This window comes from Cyprinus carpio, chromosome A3 (genome assembly GCF_018340385.1).
Source record: "Cyprinus carpio isolate SPL01 chromosome A3, ASM1834038v1, whole genome shotgun sequence".
NCBI lineage: Eukaryota > Metazoa > Chordata > Actinopteri > Cypriniformes > Cyprinidae > Cyprinus > Cyprinus carpio.
Window position 1 is genome coordinate 37,876,543 of NC_056574.1, and position 13,852 is coordinate 37,890,394.

Genomic DNA, 13,852 nt, shown 5'->3' on the forward strand with positions numbered 1-13,852 from the left:
ACATCTTTTGAATATCACAACATCGATGTCTGTCAAAAAGTAACGTGCACGATACATTCTCATATACAGATACATAGATTCAGGAACATGGCAGGCGATCTTTTTAGTTGATTCAAAGATTAAGGCAGTAATCAAAGTGTGATAAAATGTTTTTATTTTTCCAATAAAAGATCAATTTTAACATGATTTATTATCCATGCATGTGAGGCATTTCTTAAAGTGTCCATCAGTCCTGTTTCTCAGGATGAACCTCATGAAGCTGCTTGAGGGAGTGCAGTATAGACTCATCGAAATGCTTTCGCCACATCATTTGAATACATGTGTTTGAATGAGTAGTTTTGAGTAGCCTTGACTGTTTTAGTCAGATATAGCTTAGATCTGGAGACATAAAATGTCCATAAAATGTCACAAAGTAAACCCACACACACACACACATAGTTGCTGTGAGTTTTAATTGCCAGTAGAGACAGGCGCGGGGCCGGTGGGGGTGAGGGCCATTGTGATGGAGTGGCTGGAGGCTTTTTTGGGGTCTTGATTAATTTGTAGTGTCATATGTGGGAGGGTTCATCGGGACGGGGGTTATGGGAATTCACCAAACCCCAAATACTTTGAGAAACACAGAGGGAAATGCTAATGGAGAAATGAATATTCAACACTACCTCATTGCTCGCTTTTATTTCCCCCATATCAGGAACTGAACGCATTCGGAAACGACATTAATGGTATCAAATTGAAGTTTAACCTTCTGCTGGAAATGTTTAATAGTGATGATCACTTGATTTTGGGCTTGATTTTTGTCATCTCAATTCCCCATGTAATGTTATCTGCCCTATTAAAGTCTTAAATGTAGACATGATCACATGTGAAGATCACAACTAAGATCTCTTTGATATTATCATTTGTTTCTTCTAAGCAGGAATAAAATCAAATGGAAAGCAAAGGAAGATTTTGCCGTGCACATCAGGATTTAGCTTAATGTCTCATTTGTGTTTATTTTGATTTCTATTTAAGAGAAAGATTTCAGACAATGTATGTAATCCCCAAGCAAGATGAGTTTCCTGTGGGCAGTTTTAGATCTCCGTGAGCCCATAAATGTTTCAGTGGTGTTCTTGAGGGTTTCTTCATGTTTCTAAGAGATGAAGGCATGAAGATGAGAAGCAGAGAGCTGGCAAAAGAAGCACAACACTTGTGTGGGTCAGTGGCTTCTGCAGCAGCACTTTAGTGCGTGTGTGTGTGTGTGTGTGTGCTCTAACCACTCCAGCTGATTTAATATGAATTTACTCTCTGTGGAGCTCTTAAGTATCCCTCCATATTCTATCCATACTAAAGTGCTGTAGTGGTTTTAGATGTAATCTCCAAACCTCAAACTATTACTTTTGTTCATACTTACAGTTTGGGATTTGAACAAATCCCTGACAGATATGAATGATAGGTCATGTCAGAAGAGGTCTGCGTTTACTGTAAATCATCAGAACTATGAGTTTTGCCTGGTGGGTCAAGTCTAACACACAAATGTAATTTTTCACCAAAAGGGTGAGTAAATCATGGGGTAATTTCCTTTAAGGTGAACTATCGCTTTAAACAAGACACATAAAACTTCCCAACGTAAGACTACACTTTATTTTGATAGTCCCCTTTAGACATTCTGTTGACTGTGAGTAACTTTGAAACTACATGTCAACTAACTCTCATTTCTTTTGGTGATCCTGCAACAGACATTCAACTGACTATAAACAACTTTGCAACCACATGTCAGCTTGTTCTGCTAACCCTAACCCTAACCTAACAGTCTCTAATGAGAGTTAGTTCACATGTAGTTGTAAAGCGGACTATCAAAATAAAGTGTAAACTGATTCACGTAATCGTGTCAGTAAAAGACTTGGCAATGTAGTGACGTGAATGGGGTCCAAGACAAATGCAGGCCTTCAGCTGGTGCCAGGCTCCCGCCTGTTGGCTTGGTCATGGTTCCAGGTGCCTTCAGCTATTATGGAAATATGACAGGTGTGATCTATAGCGGCGTGTGCTGGACGGGTGATGAGAAGCGCCACCTGTCAGGCTAATGCACCGCTCTGAGTGATGTTTTACTGTGTGAATGTACACATGGCCTGACAATATCCAGAGATCACCTCTGGGGCTGACCGTCATATTGGCCCTCTGCAGAATAAGGTTTGGTAGAAGGCTAAAAATACTGTGGCAGTTAGCATGTCTCTACAGCGCTAAAAACTTGAGTCTGCTACAAGCCCTCTTTGACACCACATGTAATGAGGATAGATAGTAGCTTCACCAGCAAAAAACATAATGCACATACTGCTGTTTGTTTACCCTCATAGTCATCGCTAACCCAGGTCTTTCAACAGGTGTCTCAACTTTCAGCATGTGATATTGATCTTATCTTGGCTAAGCTGTACGATAAAGACATAATAAACATATGTATTCTTCTATGAAACTGGACAACAGTAGGACAAAGTTCTAAATTTATTTACAGAAAATAGCAATAATGTATATTAAAGATAATGAATTCCATTAAACATGAAAACACTTGCTTATTAGCATGCATACTACTAGGATATTGGCTGTTTATTAGTGACGTGACAGAAAACGTGACGTGAGATACAGCCAAGTATGGTGACCCATACTCAGAATTGGTACTCTGCATTTAACCCATCCAAAGTGCACACACACAGCAGTGAACACACACACACCGTGAACACACACCCGGAGCAGTGGGTATCATTTATGCTGCGGCGCCCGGGGAAATCATAGTACATTCATTCATAGTATTCATAGTACTTATGAAGCACATATTAATGCATGACAATATTATTAATCTCTTAACCCAATACAGTTTTATTATAGCCCAAGACTGTATCTGTAACACTTATGGATGACTAGTTAGTGATGAAGCCCATGAGCCTAATAATCAGTCATACTCATCTCATCCTCAAGTTTCCAAATGCATACCTTGATCTAATCTGATTCAGGCTCACATCTGCATCTGACGTGTAATGTGTGATGTGAATTTGTTTCCCATGATGGTACAGGAGTGCCTGGCCCTAGTCCTCCACACAGTACCACCCATCTGATGACTGACTGAAGACCTGATCAATCAGAGGCTGTCAGCCCACCGAGCCGCAGGTCAAGAGATCTGTCAGGGGCCCTCCTATGGCCAGTCATCTCGCTGCATGCTGCAAATCACATTACATTTAGTGCTGCTTTACAAAAACAAGTGTTTGTTCTAGAGATTATGGCGACTGATTTCAGTAGAAACCATGCTTGAGTGGTTCAAGAGGTGAATGTCGCTACCACTCCTCTCTACTTGATGCCAAATCAGCAATAAAATTAGCTTCTTAATACAAATCAGAGTAAAAAAAGGCATTTGTCTGGTTAGTCAAGCTAACGCTCAAACATAGTCTGGTGTGAGTAAGTCGCCTCTTTCATTCGTACAGCATTCATGTGGCCTGTCTCCCACCATTTATTGATAAAATAAAGCATGTTAGGGTCTGGTTTCACTGCAGTGAAATCCGCTGTGATTTGCAAGGTTTTAAACCGTTTCGGAGCAGATGGGTGGAAGGTGCCAGGTCTTTCTGACCTACTGTTGAATCCTTGCCCATGCTCCTGGAGATGAGTGCAGTAAAGCTGAACAGCAGCTCAGAAAACACTTTTGTCAAATTGAGTCAAGATGTGCACTCCGTGTGCTGCCAGGGAAAGTGTTTACTCATCAGTCATCGGCGTGAGGCATCATCTGTCAATCACTAAGACAAATGACGGGTCCAGGAACCCAGCGGCGGCATCCTGGAATCACTAGCTGGATCAACAAGAGGCCTCGTGTGTCGAGACAAGCAGCGAAGCGAAGTGAAGCTCACCCAGGGCAGTTTGGATCACGTGTGAAGGCCAAAGGCAACTGTTTCAGTTCCACAGTAGGTGACCACTGGCTCAAACGCAGGAAACCCTCAGAGAGTCACTTCAGCCAGCTTTACAGTGCATTATTATAACCCACATCAGATTCACCAGTCATGTTTTCACTGGGCCTCATTTGTGAAACGAAAGCAGAACAGATTTCTGGGTGGATCATTCGTAAAACCAGCAATTTATGTAAAATGGTTAAGTAATAATGGTACTTTAACAAATGATTTGCTAATGATTTCTACAGAAATTTGGGTAACACTTATTAACTAAAAGTTTTCCCCCAATAAACTCCTAATTACTTCTTATTAATAGTTAGTTAGCTAGTTAAGTTTAGGTTTGGGGTGAATTAAGGGATCTAAAATATGCTCATGCAGAGTAAGGCATTAATATATGCTTTATAAGTACTAATAACATGCTTGTAATATGCATGCTAATAAGCAACTAGTTAACGGTAATAAAGTTCCCTAACCTGAAGTGTTACCCAAGTTACCCATCTTTCATTCGCTGGCAGTTTATGTAGGAACGGTTGTGTGAACGGTTCAAAGAGAAAAGTGCTTGTGTTTCATGAATTGAGGATCTACAAACCCACTCTATATGGTATGATTCCTCGTGAGAAGTGTAAAACTGAAAGGGCTTTCTCAAAGCTCGAGGGGGAAATGTCAAGGCTGCGCAGAACTGAAACTCAAGATCTTTCTACTTACTCGAGGTTTTGAACTGTTACTCTTCTTGTTTTCTGGAGCCCGTATTTTCCCTCACATTCACAGGAGGAAAGCTTCATATCTGTACTTTTCAAATGTCATATGCATTGGAATTGTGTCTGAGTATTTCCCAAGGAAGCAGAGCAAACTTTCCCTTTAGCACTGACCTAATCCATTGTTATGTGACTTTTGAAGGTTAAGGTTTTGGACAGGGTAAGCTGCTTCTGCATCAGCATGCGTAGAGTTAGGGAACGCATTACAAGTAGCGTGAGTTATGTAATCAGATAACTTTTTTCAAGTAACTTTAGTTTTAAATTTATGACTAAATATTTAACATACTTTGTCAAATAAGTAAAGCAAATAAAGCAGTTGCTTTGGTTTCCCATGTATTGATGGACAGCTCTCCTGTCCTCTGTTGAGAGGCGCTTCCTTCAAACTGAGCCTTATTCAGTTCACTTTTGGTGTGAAAGGGCCCTTACAGTTGACAAAAATATCCTCCTGAGTAACAGAAAAGTATAAAAACTTTTGTTGTTTTTTTGTCATTTCATTGGTTGGAGCATAAGAAACAAATGAAAAAAAAAAACATTTTTGAAAAAAATATATTTTATTCATATTTCATTCTTTGTCCTTTGTAGAGGATGCCAGGACTAAGTTATTCAAAAATATATATATATATAAATAAATAAGGCATGTATTGGCCAATTTTTTTTGTTTGTTTTATAACTTTTATTCACCAATCAGTTTTCAGGCTATTTTTAACCAAACTTTGTACAAAGATGATTCTCAACTATGTTATGAAAGATATAACAGAATGATTTGATACACTACTGTACTTTATGCAATATATGTGTAAAATGTCCATAAATTGGTATTCCCATTCTATACACTGTATCTACATATTGCATGTCGTTTGCATATTAATGTGTTCTTTGGGCAAAATAACTATTATAATGGGAGTAATACATTTGCAACATTTTCGTAAGAATATCTCATATTTCACGAGAATATTGATCTATAATTTCTTGTTGTGTTCTTGTGTGTGAAAATTACGCCCTGTTTCATAACAAAAAGATTTGAAACCCCATGACATTTTTCTGAGATGTTTATTTACGACAAACAATTTGGGAAAATTGGCCAGATTTAAATGCTAATTACAAAACATTATCATATTTCCCTGAGAGTGCTAAATTTGATAATTCTGTCGATATCAGTCATATTTAAAGACCAAGCAGAAAGGGTGTTTATGATCAAACCTCTCTAAAAAGCCCAGAATGTAAAAAATACGCAAGTCCAGCCCAAGTGACAAAAAGTAACTAAGTAATACAGTCAGTTACTTTTTAATGGAATAATGCAATATTGTAATTATTGCATTACTTTTAAACGTAACTTTCCCCAACAGTGCTGGGAATGGCATGTCAGAACCTTTCAATATCTTCGCAAGTCTTAGCGGAAGAAGAGAATAAGGGGGAAGGCAGTGGAGAGATGGCCATTGCTCTGGAGCCGTGGTCTTTGTGCGGCAGCGGCGCCCGCCTGGAGAGAGAGAGGAAATGTGTTTGACATACGCTCTGCACACACAGGGAACAGCAGGACACGATTAATGATCGCCGAATAAGATTGTTACAATATGGCCTCCCTTTCTGCTGGGCTGTCATATTTCACAGCCTGGTTTCATGAGAGGCCGTCCATTCGTCGCTTTGTGTTTTTCTCCCTCCTTTCATGGCTTTCTATCTCTCAGTCAGCGTCATTGATATGCAGCAGTGTGTTCCTGGAGCAGACTGCAGACTCGGCGCTGACTCACGGGGGCAGAACTCTTGTAAACATTCAGCTAATGTTTCGGAGCGCTTTGAAATACAAGTTTTACTATCGCAGACGTTCCTGAAGTGCACATATGACACAGTGAGGAAACATTTCAGGTGTTACAACGTCTGACATGAAACCAGGGCATAACAAGTGCATTTCTGAGCCTCTGTTTTTGCTATCCCTCGCTGACAAGAGGGAAGTGACAGCTGTTTGTTTAGCTTGCCCTCCATGTCACAGACCTGATGGTCTTGCGTGGAGAGCCCCAATAACCCTAAACCAGGTTTTAGCATGCTGATTTGTAGTACCACAAATAAAAGACGGCTTTAAAGACATCTGCGAGGGTTGAGGGCAGAAATCTGGCTGCCAAATGTTTCTGGTTCCAGCAGTGATTAAGAGTGAAACTGCCAGCCGTACTGAACTAAGTCTGGATATCTCTGCGCATGAGTGCGGCTGTGTTTGTTGACACATTGAGGAGAGAATTTCAGTGTTTTCGCACTGTTCATCAATCTTTTCAGCGCATTATTCAGGAGCAGGTTTGACTTTTCCCAGAGCCAGAAACACTTTGGAAGTGCAGCTGCATATGCTTTGAACCAAACCACCAACAATATAATCATGCTTCTCACCTCTCGCCACAACTTTCTGTTTAGAGCCATTAAGATATGTTCAGGTAAAGAAGTCTGGGTCATATTTCATCCCAAAATAAGAAGAAAAACATTTTAAGTAGTTTTATTTTTTATGACATTTAAACGTGTTCTCCAAAAATTCTCATCACTGTAATGTGTACTTGTTTACGTAACGACTGTTATTCTCATTATTACCATGAATGCTTTCTGAACTCCGCTACATTACATCTCTCTTTATCAGTTCACTGATGTGTGCTACAAATGTGTTCGTGTTTGGTTTGTATGTCTAACTTGATCTCACAGAAAAACTATTTTCAAAGGTGGCGATTTCGTATGAATTTGTAGAATTTGAATCATATGAAAAAGTAAGCATGAAGGTCCACCCCTAAACATAAGGGTCACAGGAACATAAGCAGATCATATGAAAATGTACGAATAAGATTGTATGAATGAAAATTAATAGTTACAAATTTTCATGAGACTGTGTTGATGGGACCATTGTATTATAATGTAGATGTTTTAATGCTTGTTATTGTATTTTTGCTCAACTCATGTTTTTAGTATATAAGTCATGTATCTTCAGTATTTATTTAGTTATTTCCAGGTGAAATATAACCTGCACAGGAGGTTCTTTTGATTCACCCATAGAGTGATGTTAGCATTTAACAATTAAAAACTCCAAAACTGTGTATTCCAAACATGAGAAATTTCAAATGTGTGTAACGTGTAAACATGTATGCATATACGATTGCAGACAAATGTATAAAATGTTCACGTACAGATTAAATATACCTATAAAGAACCTTTCATTAACAGAAGGGTGTTTTTATCTAGAAGATTTTGCAATAAATTATTTTTATAAGTTGGTTCTGTATAGAAAGCCTACTCAGTTCTCACAATAACGTTGATCAATTAAATGGATTTTAATGTCTGTTCAGGGTTTGCATTCACTCTCTGTGGATTGCTGGAATTTGACAGGAGAGCAGCAGACGTTCACACAGAGGAGTGTGAGACAGACAGGAAGTGAGAAGACAAATCCAGCAGCTCGCTAACCGCTGGCTTGCTCCAGATACTCCTCTGGCTGTGTTCTTTCTGCTTTGGACAGATGTATGTGTTGAACATATGGCGCTGCTCATATCTCACACCTGTTCCACACAGCTGCTCCGCAAAGCTCTCCATTCGCTCCAGCTTTGTGTCTGAACACAGCTGCAGTGCATTCTGGGGGCAGGAGAAGGCTGCTTGCGCCTGCAGGGCACAAATGTCTCCTGATTAAAAGCCTTCAGGAAGAAACAAAACTCTTATTTAACATGGTGGTTTCTTAGACCACAGGATTTTACCTTCCAGGATGAGCATATATCACACAAACCATCGATGTAGATGCCTTGTGTGCACTTAATTGCATTGAATGTGCACTTGTAGTGTGCTTTAAATATTAGAAGTATTAAAAAAAGAATATTAATGAAGTAAAAGGCCAGTTTTAAAAAGTGTGCTTTGTAATAATGGCTAGATTTTAAATCAAGTTGTAAACACACTTTTAAATAAACATTTTGATGTGTTGACTAACATACTAAAGCACGTGTAAAGTACTTGATTATAATTACAACTGTAGTGTGTTACTTGATTTTACAATTAAAGTTTTCAACTGTTACAAATGTGTAATTACACATATATGTAAATACATGTTTCAAATAGAAATGTCATTAAAGCATATTTTAGTTTAGCATAAATGCTTGTCAGTGCATTTGGCATTCAGTTTGCACTTAAGTATAGTCTTTTAAAATATATTATTTCTGTAGTAAGTCCTCTTTTAAAAAGTATGCTGAAGTGTACTTGGAGCTGTATTACACTTGACTGAAGAATGCACGACTTACTGAGCCTATTGCATTGAAATACGTTAGTAGCGTATAAATACTCAATCTATTGGAACATATGTATGGTGGATCCTATTACAAAGCTCAGTACTCACGCTGTGGCTGTTTGCTAACTGATGTACAGAGATCTGGCCCGAGGCTGTATGACAGAGACGCTTCACTCGTTCATGAACAGGAGAAATCACAGCCGCTTCAGTCCCTCCTTCCAGTTATAAGAGCCAGTGGCCTGTTCGTTTACTCTATAACGCGCAAACACATATTGGACTCATTATTATTATTGGACTCTTCATCTGGACTCATGTCTTGGTTTTAAAAAATATATAAAAAAGGTATGTAAAAAGGTAAAATTTAATTTAGTTAATTTTCGGTTTATGAGAAACTCTTTATCAAATGAGGCTGCAAGGTATATTTTCATTCTATGATTCTTTCTCTTATTACTTATTGTCTGACAAGTTGGTTCTAAAACCACTGGAATTATTGTACAAACAGGCACTTTAAATTTTAGATTAAAAAAAAAAAATAGTTTTCACCATTGTCATATCTTAAATATGTATAACCTGCTTAGCTGGGAAAATGTCACTAAGTTTAAAAAATGTTTGTTTAGTTTATAAGATTATGCATGGTTTAGCTCCTCCTCCTCCAGTTGATTTTATTACATTTAAATCTATTGAAAACTGAGTAGAAGTGCAGCTAAAACTGATAACTGCATAATTCTACATAGAAGAACCTCGTTTGTTCGAGCTATCTAGTTCACCCAGAAATGAAAGTTTGCTGAAAATGTCCTCACCCTCAAACTCTGTCCACATCTCGGATGGTCTGTTTCTTCATCAGATTTGAAGAAATGTAGCTTTGCATCACTTGCTCACCAATGGATCCTCTGCAGTGAATGGGTGAACTTTCAAACAGCTGATATAAACACCACTCCAGCAAGTGCTGTAATGCTACATTTCTCCAAATCTGTTTCCATGAAGAAACAAACACATCCACATTGTATTGCATGGCCTGAGGTCATTTTTGGGTGAACTCTTCCTTTAAGCACTGACAGTATCCTGAGTGATGATGCATTTACTGAAGCAAAGGAAATAATCTGCTGTGTTTTGTGGATGGGAGCACCCATAGGCTGATGTCTGTGTGAGCTGTAATCCCACAAAAAGTCATCACATTTGAAAAAGACACATCTTAAAGCAGATGATATTTTCAGTATCTTTCTTTTTATTGCAAACAATATGATACAAAAGATAAGCTTCTTTTAAGACGGTGGCATGTTTTACAGTTTTTCTTAATGACATAAAAAACAAGGGAAAGGAAATAAATGCTGGTGTTTTTCGTAGAGATGTAGCTAACAGCCTGCAGAAGTCAACATGTTTGAGAAACCAAAAAAACAAACAAAAACCACAAGTTCCAGTTGTTTCTATAAAAGGTTTTGATCAGGTTTCACAAAACTAGATTATCAAAGGAACATTTGAAATGGAAACATTAAGAAATGATAAATAAATGAGATGGTTAAAGTTTGCACTACAACTAAATCGCAATCATGTCCGGAAACATTTTGTCACAAATAGTCGTACGAAGCCCAAGTAAATGATAGAATGCAAATAGTATTACTTTCAAGTCAAATGAACACTAATGAATAAATTAAAGAGGTTAAGACTGGAGGAATGACAGTCTGACCAATGGCGAGCTGCTGAGGAGCCTCAGGTCAAAGGGCACTTCCTGTTCCTCCTCTGGCAGTGTGATCTCTGTAGGCACAGACGGACTCTAGAGGCAGTTTTCACAGAAACGAGCTCAAGTGATATGGCAAAGCCTAGGCACAGACTCTAGAAGCACCTACTCATGATGACAAATCAACATGCTTTGCCCAAGTTTTAAGAAACCCCCACAAATATATACAGAGGAGAAATATCAGGCAAACGAGTCTTTACAGAAATATCACCAGGGTGAAGTCCGGGAGGCCACAGACAGCTGCGTATAAATCCCCCCATTCCGAAAAACACACGTAACACATACACAGTACATACTAAAATAATTATCTGGAATCTGTCCTCACAGAGGACTTCTCTTGTCTCATTATATCTAGAAAAATATAATCACAATTTCAAAAGGCACAGTTGGGAGCCATTCCGTTTGTTTCAGTACTTTTCCAGCTTTTTCCCACCGAGCTGCGAGCGTCCCAGGACAGCCGCTTAGTCCCTCAGGGCCTGGACAGCTGGGTGTAGACGGGCTGCTGCTCCCAGTGCTGCGGACTGGACGTGACGCCCGCCGTGTCGGCGATAGGGGTGTACAGGGGCCTCTGGCCGGGGCTCATGTAGCTGAAAGCGGGGTACTGGCTGTAGTAGGAGTTGGCGGGACTCTGGTGCTCGGCGTAGTCGTACCCCGTGCGGCCGATGGAGGGGTAGGAGGTGCTGTAGTGCTGCAGGTGGAAGGAGCCGTAGGCCACGTGCTGTGGGGAGCCCTGCTGCTGCTCGCTGTAGTGGCTGGGACTCAGCTGCTCTGTCTTGATCTGCGTCCGCTGCTGGCCCTGGCTCTGCTCGCCGCTGTTGGCCATCGACGGCTGCTGCTGTTTGGCCATCCAGGCCCCTCCGGCCTGAGTGCTGAGTCCGTAGCCGGTGGAGTACGCCTGGGCACTGCTGCTGACCCCCGGGTGTCCGTGAGGAGGCAGGTACTGGTCGAACTCATTGACGTCAAACGGCTCCATGTTGGAGATTACGTCACTGCTCAGCTCACTGATGTCTACAGCCCCGAAGTCGATGCCCTCCTGCAGCGGACGGCCTTCGCGCTTGAGATCCGCTTTGCTGGACGGCAGGTCCGTTTTGGGGGTTGTGGGAGGTGTGGGGGGACCCTGGGACTGACCTGAACAAGAATGAAACCAAATTGAACTACGCAGTTCCAGAATTATGTTGCTGACGCAACCAGAAGGCTAATAAAGATATACAGCGACGTTAAGAAAGCCAGATAAGATTTATGAGTTTCCCTGCAGGAATTACATAAGGAGCTGCCGCTGGATGTTTTCAAAGGCTGCCGGTGGAATCGCATGCCTTTTCTACTTCAAAGTCAAGTACCTGAGTGGTCTCCCGGAGAGTGCACTTCGCCCGTGCTGGACGCGGGAGAGTCGGCCTGCTGCAGGGCTTTGAAGATGGCGTTGGGGGAGATGTGGGTCTGCTCGCCGTCCTCGCTCTCGCTCTGGCCGTTCTTCACTGATTTTCTCCGTCTGGGCTGGTACTTGTAGTCGGGGTGGTCTTTCTTGTGCTGGACCCTCAGACGCTCGGCCTCCTCCACAAATGGACGCTTCTCGCCCTCATTCAGTAACCTACAAAAGCACATGAGAAATAATCAATACTCAGATCTACCTTAGTTAACAATAAAGAAACCTACAAAAAAGGTATAAATTGTTCTTGGAAACAACTATGATTACTTTTTGGGTTCACTTAAGAAAAAATATTATTCAGGAAAAAAAAGAATAACGTAATCCAGATCTAACTAAATTTCTTAAAACTAAAAGTTTGGGTAACACTTTATTTTAGGGTCTCTTAACTAGTTTCTTATTAGCATGCATATTACTAGAATATTAGCCATTTATTAGTAGTAATTAAGCACATATTAATGTCTTATTTTACATGACCTTATTCTACATCCCTAATCCTACCTCATACCTAAACTTAAAAGCTACCATACTAACTTTTAATAAGCAGCAAATTAGGAATTTATAGAGGGAAAAGTCATAGTTAATAGTGAGTAAGTGTTCCCTTTTCCAAAGTGTTACCAAAGTTTTTAGTGACTACACAACTTTTTCTGCACTGAAGTAAGGGTTAATTCACCATTTGCCTAAGCTATAGTTTTACCCTTTATTTCCCAAACAGCTTATCAGTATTGCCTGACATTATATAATAATGCTATGAAACAATGCAGTTTAATATTAATAATACAGGAAGTTTGTCTGGGCAGTTAAATGAATCAGTGTTGCTCCGGCTTCTGGAGTTGTCCTACACTTCATAAACAATGAATGCTCTGACCTCCAGAGTTTGCCGAGGGTCTTGCTGAGCTCGGCGTTGTGCAGGTGTGGATACTGGTCCGCCAGTTTCCTGCGCGCCGCTTGAGCCCAAACCATAAACGCGTTCATGGGTCTCTTGACGTGCGGCTTGCTCTTGTGCGCGCCGTTCACTCGCACAGGCATGGGCACCAGGGTCCAGTCGTAGCCCTTCAGCACCTGAGACACCGCGTCCCTGATACACACGGGGAACTTGTCCTCGTCCTTCTTAAACTCTCCCAGGTGCTCCTCCGGGCGGGTGTTCTCGGTGTCCGAGCCCGATCCGGACGGACACGGAGACCCGGCGGAATCCTCGGACATGCTCGGGCTGGGCGCGTCGGAGAGACCCTTGTCCTGCTCGTCGCTCATTTTCAGGTAGGAGTCGAAGAGATTCATGCAGAAGGGTGAGTGCTGGAAACTCTAGCGCAGCTGTAAAGTCCTCAGAGGAGTGCGTCAACGCGCGCGCGGCCGTGCGCAAAGGGGCTCCGAGTGTCCAAAGTCCCCCAGAACTGCTCAGATCGGGAAAATAAACTCACACCACACAGCACGACATGTATCTCTGAGACGAGGACAAATCCTGACTGAGTGCAGGTATGTGTGTGGAGACGTGGAGAGGTTCTGCTCCCTCTCTCTCCAAAGCACGTCACTTATATACGGATGGATGGAGGGAGGGAGGCGGAGCAGAGCCCGATCTCTCTTTTTTTTTTTTTTATGTCTCGTTTTTTTTTTTTATAAGAAGAAAATTTTTTATCATGATGAATTATTATATATAAAAATATTAAATCTACAACGATTTGCTGCTCATCTGATTTCTTGTGTATTCAGACGAGGCTATAAACACATGTAGAAGTGGAAATATCTAAGTGAACTGGTTTTGTTCGTCAAAACGTAAAAAAAAAAAAAAAGTTACACCAGTGAAAATCATTTCGG

The 13,852-nt window shown here is 40.8% G+C and overlaps 1 protein-coding gene across 1 annotated transcript; it reads right to left on the bottom strand.

Moving 5' to 3' along the window:
* Positions 1-10,090: 10,090 nt before the first annotated feature.
* Positions 10,091-13,556, bottom strand: LOC109103910 (transcription factor Sox-9-B-like). The gene is made up of 3 exons (XM_019117253.2): positions 12,909-13,556; positions 11,958-12,205; positions 10,091-11,748 (listed from the first exon to the last, which is right to left on the bottom strand). The coding sequence occupies exons 1-3, from the start codon at positions 13,316-13,318 to the stop codon at positions 11,090-11,092; spliced, it is 1,317 nt and encodes a 438-aa protein (XP_018972798.2). The 5' UTR covers positions 13,319-13,556; the 3' UTR covers positions 10,091-11,089.
* Positions 13,557-13,852: the final 296 nt, after the last annotated feature.